The sequence below is a fragment of the Phaenicophaeus curvirostris genome, chromosome 4 (genome assembly GCF_032191515.1).
Source record: "Phaenicophaeus curvirostris isolate KB17595 chromosome 4, BPBGC_Pcur_1.0, whole genome shotgun sequence".
In the NCBI taxonomy this organism is placed as follows: domain Eukaryota; kingdom Metazoa; phylum Chordata; class Aves; order Cuculiformes; family Cuculidae; genus Phaenicophaeus; species Phaenicophaeus curvirostris.
This window is the reverse complement of record NC_091395.1, coordinates 15,636,694-15,651,789: the sequence shown is the minus strand read 5'-3', so window position 1 is coordinate 15,651,789 and position 15,096 is coordinate 15,636,694. Positions and strand designations below refer to the sequence as shown.

At 42.2% G+C, this 15,096-nt stretch overlaps 1 protein-coding gene across 2 annotated transcripts in view; it reads left to right on the top strand.

Annotated features, from left to right (window-relative positions):
• The window catches only part of NR3C2 (nuclear receptor subfamily 3 group C member 2), a 210,429-nt gene that overhangs the window by 183,165 nt on the left and 12,168 nt on the right, over positions 1–15,096 (top strand). For both annotated transcript variants that reach the window (XM_069855329.1, XM_069855328.1), the window contains 2 exons: positions 9,393–9,523; positions 13,748–13,905. In XM_069855329.1, the coding sequence (XP_069711430.1) occupies positions 9,393–9,523; positions 13,748–13,905 (289 nt within the window). The remainder of the gene's footprint in view (positions 1–9,392; positions 9,524–13,747; positions 13,906–15,096) is intronic.

Below are 15,096 nucleotides of genomic sequence, written 5' to 3'. Positions count from 1 at the left end.
TCAGTGCTTTTTCTAGCCTGTTGTATTAATTTTGGGAGGATACCAGACTAATACACTATGTTCAGAGCTCAGTGGATTTATGCAGTAGGAAAAATACAGTTTCTGTCTTGCTACCAACTATTCCTCTCTTGCTCTTTGCTTTTTTTGACCATTAGTAAATACTGAGTAAGCATTTTCAAAAGACACAAGCCCCAGAAACCTGTTCCAAGTTACACTCAGGTCTCTTTATAGTGTGATGTTTCTTAATTTAAAGCCAGTTATTTTCTATGTATGGTGGAAGATGATTGTAGTGCCTACGTTTTCTTGCAGTTAGCTATTTTCGCCTTCCATTTTGTCAGCTGGCCACTCTGTTTTTGCAAGATTTTTCAGCAGTTTTTCACAGGCAGCTCTTGATTTCATCATCTGGAGTTATCAGCAAGCTCTGTCACTTCCACAGATCTAATTTTTTTTTTTTTTTTCCGGATCATGTATGAGTACAGTTTTCAGCCCAGGCCCTAGTACAGAGCTTTGTGAGACTCCCCTGGTAACCTGCATTAGTTTTGAGAGTTGGCCTTTTATTATTACCCTACTATTACTCCTATTTTTAAGCTGCTGATAATCCATGAAAAGCCCTCCTCCTTATCCTTAAGCTCTCTTTAAGAGCTTTCAAGAGATCTTTTTAATAGCTTTAGAATCCAACTTTGCCATGATTGCATCGCTCCATATGTCCTGATGCAAAGCGCAGTGTACTGGTCCTAGACCAGTAATTACCCATGCTGGCACGCCGACAGACAGTATTGCAGCCCATACCAAAGCTGCGTGCCCTAGTTTTCTTTGTGTGGAAACCAGGGCAGAGCAGAGGAGGAGAGGGTTGGTGTTTGCTTAGGTCTCACCCCATAAGGCCGTGGGATGCAGCTAGACCTGGCATGTGCAAAGCATTTCTGTCATACAGACATTGCCTGGGTCGACCAGAACATCCTTGTGCTATCATCAGAGCACTCTTGCAGATCTGTGAAACGTGACTTTCTTTGTCGAAGCTGTGCTGGCTTTCTTCTCTTATAGCCTATTTATTTATCAATTAATTCTCCTCTTCCAAACATTCTAGATATAAAAATGACACTTACTGGCATCTGATCTCTTGAGTGCTTCCTCCCAGCTCCCAGACCAATTTTAAGAAATCAGTCACGTTTGTCGCCTTCCATGCCTTTTATAAGGGCAATTTAAGTAATAAGCTGCACAGCGCAGTTAGTAGTTCAGCAATTCCATATTTAAGTTACTTTACAGCTTATGAATGGATGCCATCTGGTCCTGGTGATTTATTACTACGAATTTTACTGGGCTTTTTTTTTTTTTCTTTCTTTCTTTCTTCCTAAACCCTCTTCTACTCACACTTCAATCCGAAACTAGTTCTCACGCTTGCTTACTGTTGCAGAGCCTTCTTAGACTCCTTCACAGAGAGCACTGGTGCAAAGATTTTAACTCTTCCGCTATGGCCTTGTCTTCCTCAAGCGCTTTTTTTTCATCTCTGTCATGTGTCGGCCCACTGGATGTTTGGGCAGGTTTCCAGATTGTGATGTGTTTGAATGGGTCTGACTGTTAGTTTTCTTTCTTTAGCATGAAGACTTGCCCAATGATTTTACATTTAGTTTTGCATAATTATATTCTCTTAGTGTTATCTCAGGATGACTTTGGGACATCCACAAGCCTTTTGGAATGGTGTTTTTTTCTGCTTCTCTGAAGGTCCTTGGCAGAAAGGGCTGGAATAGAAAAAGAGATTTGTTCCTTTCAAGTGTCTGTCTGAACGTGATGCTTCTTTAATCTTTCTGCACATCAATGAGTGGTTTGGTGGCATCGCCAAATGCGTTTCACGTGCATAGTGCTTCCTTTTGCCACTTCCCCAGTAAAGTTAAATATTCATCTTCCAGATTAAAATTAAAATTAGGAAGTAGTTTCTTTAAAGTGGTATGAGAGGAAGGCATGCCTCGGTTCACTTCCAGAAAATGCCAGGCTTTGCGTGACAGCATGAGCAAAGTCTTGATTTCTAAGGCATTCTTGGCACAAAAGGAGAATTGCTGCTACGCGTGGAGCATTGCAGTAATTTAGCTGATGAAGCACTGCAAGTGACAGTGATCCCTGGTCTGACGGTTGTATAAAACGGTACCTAATGGGCAGCTTCTCTGACTGGCAATACTTTTCTCTGATTAACTTTAAAAGAGTATTTATTGTCATGTGTACATTATCATCACTTATTATTGAATGTAGTATTGAAAAAGCATTTTGGTAAAGGCATAATTACATACTTTCTCATTTAAACTGTGATTTATCTCTTTTGGAATGCAAATGAAAACCAGAAGAGATTATTTGGTATCAGCATTCTGCTAACTGCATAATTAACTGTTAATTCCAGTAGATACTTGGGTTTTTTTGCTATTGATGTGCTCGGGATTTTAGGGTTACATAACTGGGTGATTATTAAGTTGGATTTTAGCACAAGTTCTCCGTTACTGATTGGGAACTGAAACTCTCCTTTGGCAATCATTATCCACAAGCTGTTGCCGGTTCCTTTGTTGACAGGCATATAAAAGGAGGGCACTTAGCTGAAACTTTAAAACATTTCAGAACTTCTTAGTATCGGTTACCTGCGATTGTGTTCTCTAGGATCATGAGAAGGACTTTCTTGGGAAAGAAATGAATTTTCAGAATTGGATCCTTTAGGTTCAGTGTAAAAATTGCCAAGTTTTTATGCGTGGGTGGCTATAGCCCACAAAATACCAACTATGTCTGTAGATCTGTTTCAATGCGAAATGACTTTCTTTGTCTGGTTATCAGTTTTCAGCATTGTTGGTCCTCAGTCTAATCCCAGTTTTGTCCTGGCTTCAGCTGCTTCTTCTACCAAGGGCATTGTTGTAATGCCAGTGCTCCCAGCTATACACCCCTCAGTTTGCAGCATCCCACACACCTGGAGAGAAGCTTGTGGGGTTACTCATTTTACTTGGGTAGTGGTGAGTGTACACTTTCTTGGGACAGTGCTAGTAAGGGAGATCATTACTGGAGTCCTTCTGTTTCGGTGAATTTTAGAGCAGGAAATCTGGCTTTTTTTCCTACCGTGCTTCCTTGCAGGGAGCAGCATTCTCCTGTTGTATGTCAGATTCCTGCAGGAACACAGCAGCAGGAGGTATCTACAGGACCCTTGAGCCAGTTCCCTGCTGCTACAGGAGGATCTTGCCATAAAAGCTCCTTATTTCCGAAGTAGAAGGTAGTGCCAAGGCCTTGCTGCAGTGTCAGATTAATAGGGCACAGGTGTTTTTTTCTCCCTACTTTCTAGGTAGGAGAAGAAATGCTCACTGTCAGTAGTGGCTAAAGTCAGGTAGGACAGGGCAGAGGGATTTAGGAGCAGCAGGAGGAGCTGACTTGACATTTGGTAGCAAGTCTTACAGATTTGCTTTAAGATGTGACAGCTGTCACCTGCTGCCTCTGTATGAAGCAGCATTTAAAATGGCCAAGAGCTGCATCAGGCAGTTCAGACATATTAGCCAAAATGGCCTGGGCACATCAGAGTATGCTGAAAACCCAAACTGTCACTGGAGGCTGAGGCAGTGGCTCTTTGTTTTTGGTTTGGGTTTTTTTTCCCTGGGAGGGCACTGTTTTCCAACAACAAGATAGAGCAGGCAGCTAGGGACTGTTATGGTGTAACCTGGCTGAGATCCACCATCACTTGTGTAGACAGCAGGGTGGTCATCTGAGGCTGTCACCTTTATGCTACCTCTAGGCTAACACTTCCCTTGACAAACCACCTAATTCCCAGTCTGTATTTATCCATGGCAGTGCAATAACTTAATGATGCTGTTCCAGTACTGCCGACTTTGGTTGTGTTTGTAACGGCTTCAAGATGGAAAACAGGTGTCTGGGTACAGTCCATTGAGCAGAATGATGTGCAGTATTTCCCAGTGCTGCTGCACACAACGCGGTGCAGTGATTGCCTCTTTGCATGGAAGAATAGGTTTGGGTTTGTGCTAGGTAATGTTGTTCTTTTCCCACCATTCTTCATGATGGAGTTTTTGAAGTAGACTACCCCGTTGAAAAAGAGTGAAGTGTTGCTACAATAGTATAGGTTTGTTTTTTTCATTCCCCAAGAACCTCCAAACTTTTTCCAGACAAGTAAACCTCTCCTGCTGCAGGTAGGATAATTCAGGCCAAGGGCTTTTCTGATCAGATGGTTTGAGCAGCGAAACAAGGGTCTCTGTGATTCCATGTCCCTGGTCGTTTTCCCCTTTTTATCACAGCTTGCCTGCCTTGCCCTAAAGGTGTCTGGTGATGTTTCACTCCTCTCTCCGCCAACTTCAAAGTGACCCCTTCTGGCATGGTGGAAAGTATACCTTGTTTTCTGAGGTTTCCAAGCTGGTTTTGGCCTTAAGGCCTTTGGCAGGTTTTCTTGTTGGGTTGCATTTGTTTGTTTATTTGTTTTGGTTTTATTACAGTGTAATGTGCTTTCTAAATTTCTCTGAAATCATTTTAAATGATGGACAGGCTTCAAATGGATACAGGTTTTAGTCTAGGAAAGGCAAGGCTCTTTATTATAAAATTGGAAGCCGTTCTTATAATCTTCCTGATTATGTAAAATCAGGAAACACAAAGAATATCTTTGACATCAGACTTTTTTGACACGTGCTGCCTGATCTTTTCCCAGGTCTTTTCTGAGCGGCAGAGATGCCATTGCCCAGTTTTTCTTAGGGTAATCAGAAAGCCCCTTGAGTACTGATGAAACTTAAAAAAAAAAACCCTGCCACATCTTTCCCTTTCTTCATTTCCATGTCTAATTTAGGCCTTGCACTGTGGCTTTGAATAGTATCCATGATAAAGTAAATAAAGCATGATATCAGGGTTGGTTTGGGTCTGTGTGTCACCTGTGAGTGAATATTCATTGGTGTGTGGGTTCCGTGTTTTTTGGTTATACCCAGTTGAGTTGCAGTTTCCATCCTCAACAAGGAGATTTATGATACTAGTCTTTAGAATGTCTTCATAAGTTATCTTATTCGTAACAAGTTATTTCTGGGAAGTGTGTCTGTAGTTTTTAAATTTTTGATGTGGCCATTCTGTTTCCGTGAAGGTCACATGGGGTTGTTAATGAGATAAATGACTGGTTTGGTATTTTGGATGCCTTGTCTCAAACAGTTTCTTTAAACCATCTCTCCTTCCCCACTGTGACTGCTCAAATCCTGCATCTCTTTTGTAGTTGGCTGGCTCATCTGTTGGTGATTTGAGGCATCCATCCCATTTTGGCTGGGTGCGCAAGCTGTTTTCCATGTCACTTGCTTCTGTATTAAAGGATGGGTACTTCCACAGAGCAGGGGAACAGGAGGAGCTAGGTTGGTTTGTCATGTTCTCATCCATGTATTCTACTCTCAGTGGGTAGATGTTGAGGGTGAAACAGGCTGAGGTGTTGAGCTGGTACCACAGAGCTGGTCTCCATGCAGCCTGCCCGTGAAAGCAGGATAGGAGATCGGGAGTCAGTTTCGGACTAAGGGTGGCAGAGATGAGAGGTGAGGACAGAGAGATTGCATGGGGTTGAGACGAGGTCCCAGATTGAGTGAGGAGAAAGAGAAGGCAAGCTCAGAGAAAGTACCAGGGAGCCTCGTGGCTAGGAACGCATTTGCTGTGGTTCATCAAGAAGAAACCAAATAGCAGGAGCAAAAGCCTTCTTTCCACTGTGGCAGCTGAGATGCCTCGGAGGGCTTTGCCAGCAGAGGTACCCACCTTGTTTTCCTCACAGGCAATAGAAAGGAAAAGCAGCAATTCAGTTCCAGTGAAGGTGTGGTGAGCAACTCGGTGACCAGTTAACACAAGGTAGTTGTGGCCAAAGAGGCTCCACAGGAGCAGGTAGAAATGGAGCAGAGCAGTAGCTGGGCTGTGGGCTGGTTGCAGCCAATCTGCCTGCCCACAGTGCCGCAGGAAAGGTCAGACAGAATGTGAGCCGGGCATTAAATTAAGCCGGTAAGGAGACACTCAGGGAACTTAAGATGGATTAACTTAAGGTGTAAAGTTTAAAGCATATTATTATGAAGGAGGATTAAACTAAACTGAGCTAATGACACCGCTTTAGAATGCATATCCACATAGTGGATTCAGAGCTTTAGTTCCACGCCTTTTATTACTTAAATGTACTTAGCTACTTAAATGTCCCCATAAAGATACATGCCCTTATATTCCAGATGTTCACATTTTCCATATTGAGAAGTTTATGTGCTGTGTCAGAAGGAGAACTGGTTTTGGTCGGTTGGGTTTTGTCTTTTGATTGTTTTTTTTCTTTTTCCTTTGAAAAAAAACTAACCAAACATGGAGGAGGAGGCAATACAAAAGTTTGTTTTAATTTTTCACCATGGTGGTAATGGCATTTGTGAATACTTGATAGTGTTTATTCTAAGATGAGGTATTTGGTAAGGAAGAAATAACTTTGCTCCTATTACATTCCATGCTCTAATTTCTGTATACCTCATCTTTTTTATATATGAGCCATTTCTCTTGGTTTATTTTGTTCTTACTCTCGTGGTATTGGGATATCTGCGATGTCAGCATCTGAATTTTCCAAAAGCTCTGTACCATGTGGGTTAAAAATCAAATGTAAAGTTGAATACTGTAAACTCCCACAAAATAGTTATTTTACATTATACAGTCATGAAATAACTAACACAATTTGTAGTTAGTGATAATTTGTAAAAAAGTAATAAATCAATAAATCAGATTTTTACTTTTTCAGGAGAGACACTTATTTGAAATTACAGCTGTGCTGTATGTCAAATGAACTAGTTAGTAACTAGTTCTGTGTATAATTTTATCTCACTACTAACATCAGGTTTTACGTAAGGGTAATCAATATTTGTGAGTAGATGAAGAACTAAATATTTAAAAGAGAAACAACAATAAAAAAAAAACACCTCCCAAAAAAAACCCTTGGCTTTACTAAAATTATTCTATTTAGGCAGTCTATGAAAGCAGAACAAATACAAAGAAAAACATGAGTGAAAAAGTAAAATGTCACGAAAAGTGCAATGCCATGTGGGAAAAAAAAAAATTTGAGCCAGGATACTTTCAGGTTAACTGTCACAAAGAGTGTTGTGCCATGCTGTTTAGTGAAAGCATAAGAAACCTGAAGCAAAACCTCAAACTGTTTTATTTGCTGTGTGGCTTGTGGTATCAGATGAAAGGTCTGTCGCTTCCGTGTCTGTGGAGGTCAAGCACCAACAGGGGCGGTGGCAGCTGCTTTATGTTCTGAGGCTGGAGGAGGTAGCTGTGGTGTCCTGCAAAAGTAATAATGGACAGAATAGACTGTTCTTGGTTTGAATTCTGCTAGTCTCTAGCAGTCTGAGATAAACCTTAAAATGTATTTTTTATAATACAAATGTCCCTTATTAATCATTTACCAATCAACTTCATTACCTATCCCTCTGAGCCTCCTGGTACAGGTCAGTTAGGAGTCACAATTGTCTGTGTCCTAGACCAGGATTAGGTGATTTTGGGAAGATGGAGAGGAGCAGGAGCAGCTGGAGGGAGATCACTCCCTGGGCTCTTCTGGCATCTTTTTTTCCCAGCTGTCCCTGGCTTAGCTGAGAGGTACCTGCAACCATTTGGTCTCTGGGTAATAACAAACAGTGAGGCTGGAGGACCTTGGGCTGCTTTAAGGTGATGTCCTCAAAGCGGAGTAGGCTGAATCATGCAGTGGCCAAATGTGAAGGAACCCCCGTAGACAGCGCACTTGGTTATCCATGCTAAGGGCATATTCAGACCTCAGGAGGAACCGAGGTGCTGCTGTGCTGGGTCAGCTGCAGAGCTTTGATGGTGGCCACCAGCCTCAGGCAGACCTGGGGCTGGAGCAGACCCCAGGCACAACAGCTTTAGAAATGCCCATTTCTGTGCATCTGATAACCTTTTAATTCTGCAAATCCTTTTCCATTTCACCTAATCCTAGTTCCTCAGGGTCACTCTGTGTGCAGTCATAGCATGTGACCAGCACTGAGTGTGCAAGTGGCATCTGTAGATCCTCTGTGCACAACTGGGCTCATGTGCTCATGCCTGTTGTGCTTCCAGCATGGAGGCTGCTCTGCTCAAGCAGAGCACCAAGTAGAATTTCAGTCACTGTCCAAAGCACTTGGGGCACAACAACCCTGTGCAGCACAATAAAAATAAATAAACATGGCATTACTACTGCTATTAAATTAAAAAAAAAAGAAGCTGGAAGTTCTTAGTCTCAAGAAGAGGGTGGAGCAGGGGAAAAGTGCAGAGCCCATGTAACAATGGGGAGTCCACTTTATTAGTATTAAGGAGGAAAATAAAACCTGCTCTGGCAGTAGTAAAATAAAACGCCAGAAAGATTACGTCAGTCTTTGTTTGCACAGTGTATGATTCTTCTCTTTCACCAGCCAATTTGTATACTTGAAAAGGCAGTTGCTTGGTTAAAATAATTACCTGAACTTCATCCAATTCTCCAATTATGTGAAAAAAAATATTTGAAGAAATATAGACAATTGTTGAGTTATTTAAAAAGAAAAAAAAAGAAACAAAAAGTAGTGGTCACTAAACAATTATAGCACCTTGACTAAATATCTGCATATATGTTGTAGTTTCGAAATGAGGCAAGCAATTCTCAGTGACTCTTTGCTGTAGCTGTTGTGGTTTGGGACAGCAGCCTTAGAACTGTAGCATAATCGTAGCTAATTCTACCTGAAGCCAAGTGGTGCTGGCTGCAGGTGTGAGGCTGTCAATCCTCTTTGGTCATCCCTTCCCCCAGCTCATCTCTGCACCAGACACTTCTGAAATGTGTTTCCATTTGTATGGCAGCTGATGGGGGATGTCCTTTAAAATGCACATGCAGTGGGTGTAGGTTGCCCTACTGCACCAGTTCTGACCCCTTCAGCAGGCTTATTTCAGTCAGGACAGAGCTGAGCAAACACTGATAATTCTAATAAGTATTAGAACATTTTTGTCAGTTCATTGACATCATCAGTGCATAAAACTGAAATTACGTTTGTTTCTGTTCCTTTTAGGAGGGGTAGGTGTTAACGCTGCCTGTGATCTGCTGAGTAGCCAAGTTCGTTCAGTCATCCATTGTGGATGGCGTGAGAGTTGAGCAAGGCGATGCTCAAGTTCCACCAAAGCTCACAGGCAGTGGCTTTTTCTGTCTGCCTGGAAGCACAGGGACCAAGCAGTCCTTGGGGGCTGGCAGGGCTCCAGCTTTATCTCTGTGGTCCCTGGCTTCCTTAACCAACCTGAACTTTGCAGCTGCGGTGTGTCTTACTGACCTCTGTGCGATCAGTCCTTGGTTTACAGGTCACCCTTTGCTTTCCTCTTGCGTGGGCTGTTTAGTGCACCTTGTGATCTCCTGCGTTTATCCTCTGGATTTTGTTTCTTTCTCTTTTCAGGGAACGGATGCGCCAGTCTGCTATGTTTGAACTGTGCCAGGGGATGCACCAGATCAGTCTGCAGTTTGTTCGCTTACAGCTTAGCTTTGAGGAATACACTATAATGAAAGTGTTGCTGCTGTTAAGCACAGGTAAGTTAGATTCATGGTTACATGCAACTACTTGAAAATATATTCCAATTCACAAAGAGGTGCAGGGATGTTAACTTATGTGACAAATGAGCCAAACTGTTTCCAGCAGGGCTGCAGGAATAAGCCTGGTTTTATGTCTTATGGCCTATCTGCAGCTCTCACTCTCTATTGGTGTGGGAAGTGTCTTTGCAGTTTAAATGTCATGTGCATTAGAAGGACTAGCATGGCCAGGAACCTCTTGAGTCGGCCAGGCATGCCAAGGAAGTGCAACAGTTGTGGGGTCTGGTGAGAAATCTCCACTTAAATCTTCAAGCCACCACTTTGGGTGACTTAACATCACCTTTAAGATACAAAGATGTACATTGCCTGTACTGCAAAATGGGTAATTTTCTAGTGCCAAGAGAATTGAGAATAGTGAGCCCTTTTACAGGGCTCTAGAAGTTTAATAAATGACAGTACATACTGTAATTTTCTCTTGAGAGTCATGCTCTGAGTTTTCTTAAGATACGAAATTATATCTTGGTGTTTGTTACTGCACTGGGTGCTAATTAGAAGATCTCTTGATCTTATCTTGCTGAAAATATTGAAAAACTCGTGTCCCAGTACAATTGTATAAATACACAGGCAGTTTGTGCACATTACTTTTCTGTCATTCTTGAAAAAACTAATTACCTGTAAACAAACTTCCTTCTGTATAATCATGCTCCTTTTTGTGGGATCCGCTTAGTGACATCACGATGAGATAGCACATCAGCTCTATTGGTGAGCGTTCATGATGTCACTTCAGTGAGTTTACCAGGCAAGAATTCCCCTGGCAGAAGGAGGCTGGATGTGGGTCACATTGCACAGGGAGAGGGGAAGCAGATCAACAGCGCTGCTGTGCTTACTCTGACTTTCAGTTGCAAGCTGTGGGCAGTAAGAAGCACACTCAAGGCTGCTGGGGCTGGGGGCTGCCCGGGCTCATGCTACACAGCACATCTCCCCATTTGGTGGTGAGCAGAGCCCAACATGCCTTTTGAGATCGTGTTGTCTTCTCCCATCATTCTGTCTTCTGCCCCAGCAAGGTGAAAGAAGCAAAGAATGGCAAATGACAGGCATTAGTTGTGCAGCGCTGGGAGGCACTTACTGCCAAAACCACTAAAGAACGCCAGAGCAGGCTGATGCAGCGGCAGAGTTAGACACTCAGGAGCTTCCCAAGTCCCAGGCCATGGTGTGGGCACTTTGGCTGCAGGCAGAGTTAGATGCTTGTGAAGGGATTTGCAGCATCCAGCAAAGGTGAGTGGCCACCCTTTCAGGCCAGGTGGTGGGACAGGCATTTTGTCTGCAGTGCCTTTAGTTCAGACCTCGCGCATCCCACCCAGCCAATAGCTCTGTGGTTTAAGTACTTGACTTCGAAGGAAGATGTGAAGCTGCAGTTCCTGTCCTGGCTGGAGGAATTGGATCTACTAACAGAAACCTCCTGGGGCAGTAAGTTTTTTGGGCTGTCTCCCTCCCTCCCTTCTGTTGAAGCCATTCCAGCTCCCTAGGATGGGGAGAGATGATGCCAGCTGGGGAGCACTTTGTGTCCCAGCCTCCAGAGTCTTAACCCCTCCCTAGGTTCTGCTGCACTGAGGGTTTGAGGAGATGATCTGCTGGTGAAACTGGCACTGTGAGGAGCTGATATGCTCCAGGATAGCCCTGGGGGGTAAATGTTTTTTTTTTTTGAAGGTTGTCACTCGCAGTCTTTTCCAACCAAGCGATTCTGTGGTTCCCAAAAGTGACTAGCAGTGCTTAACATGGATGTGCTTGGAGAGGGTCTAGCTCCCAAAATGTTCTTGAGTGTGTGTCTGGATTGGAGATCTGTCTCTGCTACTTTTTGATCAGACCTAAAGGGGGAGAATCTTTAGAAAAAGAGCTTAAAGGCATTCTACGTTTCTGGAAGCTAGGTATTATTCTGTCCTCTCAAGAGTGTTAACTAATAACTAATCTGTTAAGTGAGATCAGCTTGGCCAATTAACTTCAGCTAGCTGGGTCCTTTTGAAATACCCGCCATGGTCTCTAGAAAATCTAATAAAAATAGTGTGTTTGGGGAGAATTAGTAAACAAGTTTAGAAGGAGAAAGAGGATAGCGAAATGGAAATTAAGACAGTAATGAAATCCACAAAGTGCCATGTGAAGGGCAGCAAACCTGGTTTCAAATGATCGCACCTTGATACAACCTTATGACAGAAAATACCAGGTTTGTTTTCATGTAATTTTTTTTATTGGATCATGTGACTAGCAGAATACAAGTTATTCTGAAAATTTCATGATGACCACATCAAGGAAGTTTCAACCCATTTACATGTGGAAGAAACCACACATTACAACTCAATTGTTTTCTTGCTTTCCACAGACCATTGATTTTGGGAGCTTGCCAAAAGCATTGCTGCATTTAATAACTAAAATCAGAAACACTGGACAAACCTCCAGAATTTCATGTTTTGCTTGAGTTCTCTTTATTTGTGGTCTTTCTTTCTTTCTTAATAATTTCGCTGGGGTGATGGTATAACAATTTGCAGACAGAACAGTAAAATGTATAGTAGTAGAGACAGAAGTAATGACTCTAACAGTCTTTAGGCAGCGTGTAAAACTATGGACCTGTAAATATTAAAGGAACTGTAAAGCCAGTGCATTTTGTGTAAGGGGCACAGTATGCTCTGATGGCTTTACTCATCTTGATTGGTGTCTCTGTAATTTCTTCAGCTTAAACTGAATTTGTATGCCTGTTCCAGTCAGCTTCTTTTATCTGTCAGCTGACTGACTGAGAGATTTGGCATTTAGGATTTAAAAATTAGATTTTGTATTTATATAATATTTACTCAGCAGTAGGCAGGTTGGTGCGTTACCTCCTAAGCTTTTTCTAAAGATTCCCTTCCAGCATTTGGTGATCACAAGTCTTTTTTGCTTATGTGGTAGAGGTGCTTTTTATTTTCCGTTGCTGAATTGCTCTGGTAGATATTGATGATAGAAGATACTGGTGCATTTTCTCAAAGCTTCTACCTCTAGAGCCTTTGGTGTGGTTGTTACATGCCTGTGATGTGATTGCAGTGGGATAGAGGGCAGTTCACAGGTTTTCTAAGAGAAGGGAACAGAGGAACGAGACTATTTCTGTCAGGGTGTTAAGTCAGGGTAATCTGGATTGGAATCGCACCTTTTTTTTTTGCTTTCTTTTTTTAATAAATAACTTCTCATTTAGCTTACTCTGTTTATCTTTCTGGCTTGCTTATAAAAAAAACTCACTCCTGTACTGTGTAGTATTTTATTTTCCTTCTGCAGACTAGCATTTAGAGTTGCTAGAGTGGAAAAATATTTGATTGTTAAGCAGTATTCAACCAATCCAAATACTAAAATGCCAGAACAGTTTGTGTAATGTTCTTGTTAATCTTTTTGGGGTTTTCCTAGAGATCTGATCCTGTAAGTCATTCGTGTTTGGGGCAGAGCCCGCTGGAGTGCAAGGGTATTTGGAGTTTGTAAAGAAATGGTGTATTTGCTTTTGTAATTAGCATTGTTGATACCAGTTGCAGTAAAAAGTATCAGAAAACTCTACTTTCAGCCAATATGTGAAATGATCCCTCTGGCAGATGGGAACTTTGATAGGATACTGGAAATGCTTGCAACTGTACGTTGTGGTCAAACACTGGGTCAGGATGCCTGTTTGGAAAAGTCTTACGTTTCATGCAAAATAATGGCTCTGTTTGTTCTAGGTGTTATGTAGATGCTCACTAACATTGAATGAAATTTTAGATGTTACTTGATGGCATAAAAACGTGTCACTTAGTCTAGCAGTTCTGCACATAACAGCTGTAATTTTGTGCCTTTCCCTCCTCTGCCAAGTGCGGGGAATCATTCAAGAATGATAAATCACGTCTTCAACTTCTAAAAAATATCCTTTATCCATCTGTCTTTTTTGTTTGGTGGCTGGGTTGTATTAAAAAAGAGTTTCAGCATGAGGTCAGCATGTGTTGTGTTTCTGAGATGTTATCCTCTGCCACAACTTGTGCAGTCACAGATCTGGAGAGGATGCTTGAATCAGTTGAAAATCTGTATGATGATGTTGATTCCTTACCAATGTCTGTAATATCATGGGCTTTGCTTAAAGGTTTAATTTTTTCCTTCATTAACTAGTTTAAATCTTCAAGTATGCACATCAAAAGAGTAAGCAATACAGTAAATATTAACATAAGACTGTCTTTTCAATGACAGTTCCCAAGGATGGTCTCAAAAGCCAAGCTGCATTTGAAGAAATGAGGGCAAATTACATTAAAGAACTAAAGAAGATGGTAACTAAATGTCCAAGTAACTCTGGGCAAAGCTGGCAGAGATTCTACCAACTGACTAAACTTCTTGACTCCATGCATGATGTAAGTATTACTCCTCAGGGAGCACAGACAAGTTAAGCAAAAATTTCTCCATTAAGGTAAACCACTAGCCTGTAATTGTGTTAACTGACAGGGAGAAAAAAAATTAAATTCTTTCTAAAGGAACATCTGAGAGTAGTTGTCAGATGGATTTAAGGACAACTGCTAAGTAAAACAAGAAAATATAAGTCATTAAGGGCTGTGTCCTGCTGCCTTCTCCTGTGTTAAATAGTAGGTATGTTCCTCCTACGTTTCACTTAAGGTCAGTAGAATTATTTATTAGTGGGATCTGAGGCTCATCATCAGGAGGAGTGATATTAACTGTGACCCTAAGTTAGATGCAGCAAGAGTGCGCCACACAGTGTATCCCACGAGTCGCTTCTCAATGAAAGGTGCTGGATTAATACATCGTGCATCTAACATGCCTGATGTGCTAATAAATATTGGATCAATTTGGTGCTTTTATTATAGCTGGGATTGTAATAATGATGACTTTAAAAGATTACTTATAAAGACTTTGGAGCCCTCTTGGGTATCTGAAGCTTTGTTTGAGCTTTTCAAGTATAAGATTCACTGTATTGTTAGGTTATTTCTACCACACTGTCTCATTACAGCACGACGTGTTTCACGTGTGTCAGGTGTGAATTGCGGTAAATGACAAGGGAAACTAAAAGTTTAGACACAAGACACCCTGACTGTTGGTTCTTTGCCTTAGAACAATTCTGAAGAGTTCTGGTAGGTGCCTAATGCATGGGACCAGCTCATGATTTCAGAAGGGGGTATCTGTAATGTTGAGCTGTTGAGTTGGGAGCAACCCAGTTCTAGCCAGTAAAATGGTAAGTGGAGAGATCTACCTCTCCAGGTACTGTGAACAGCAGGGGGGTTGTATCCCTGTTCTCTCCCTAATGGAGCCTGGAGTCCCCGCAGAGGAAGCCAGTGACCCAGCTGTAATTGCCTCCTCCAGCTGAGGATTTTATCCCAGTGCCCGCCTAAGAGTGCCCTGAGCATCAACCCCTTGCCTGAGGCCAGCAGCAGGGAGACTCGTGGGGCAGGTGAGAGTGACCTTTAGTTGTGTTTGGGTACGAGAGAGGAAGAATCCCGTGAGCAGAGACTGAACCCAGCAGCTCCTGCTGATCACCTCCCAGCAGAAACTGGTAAACTGTCCCAAAGGAGAAGACTGCCCTACTCCATCCT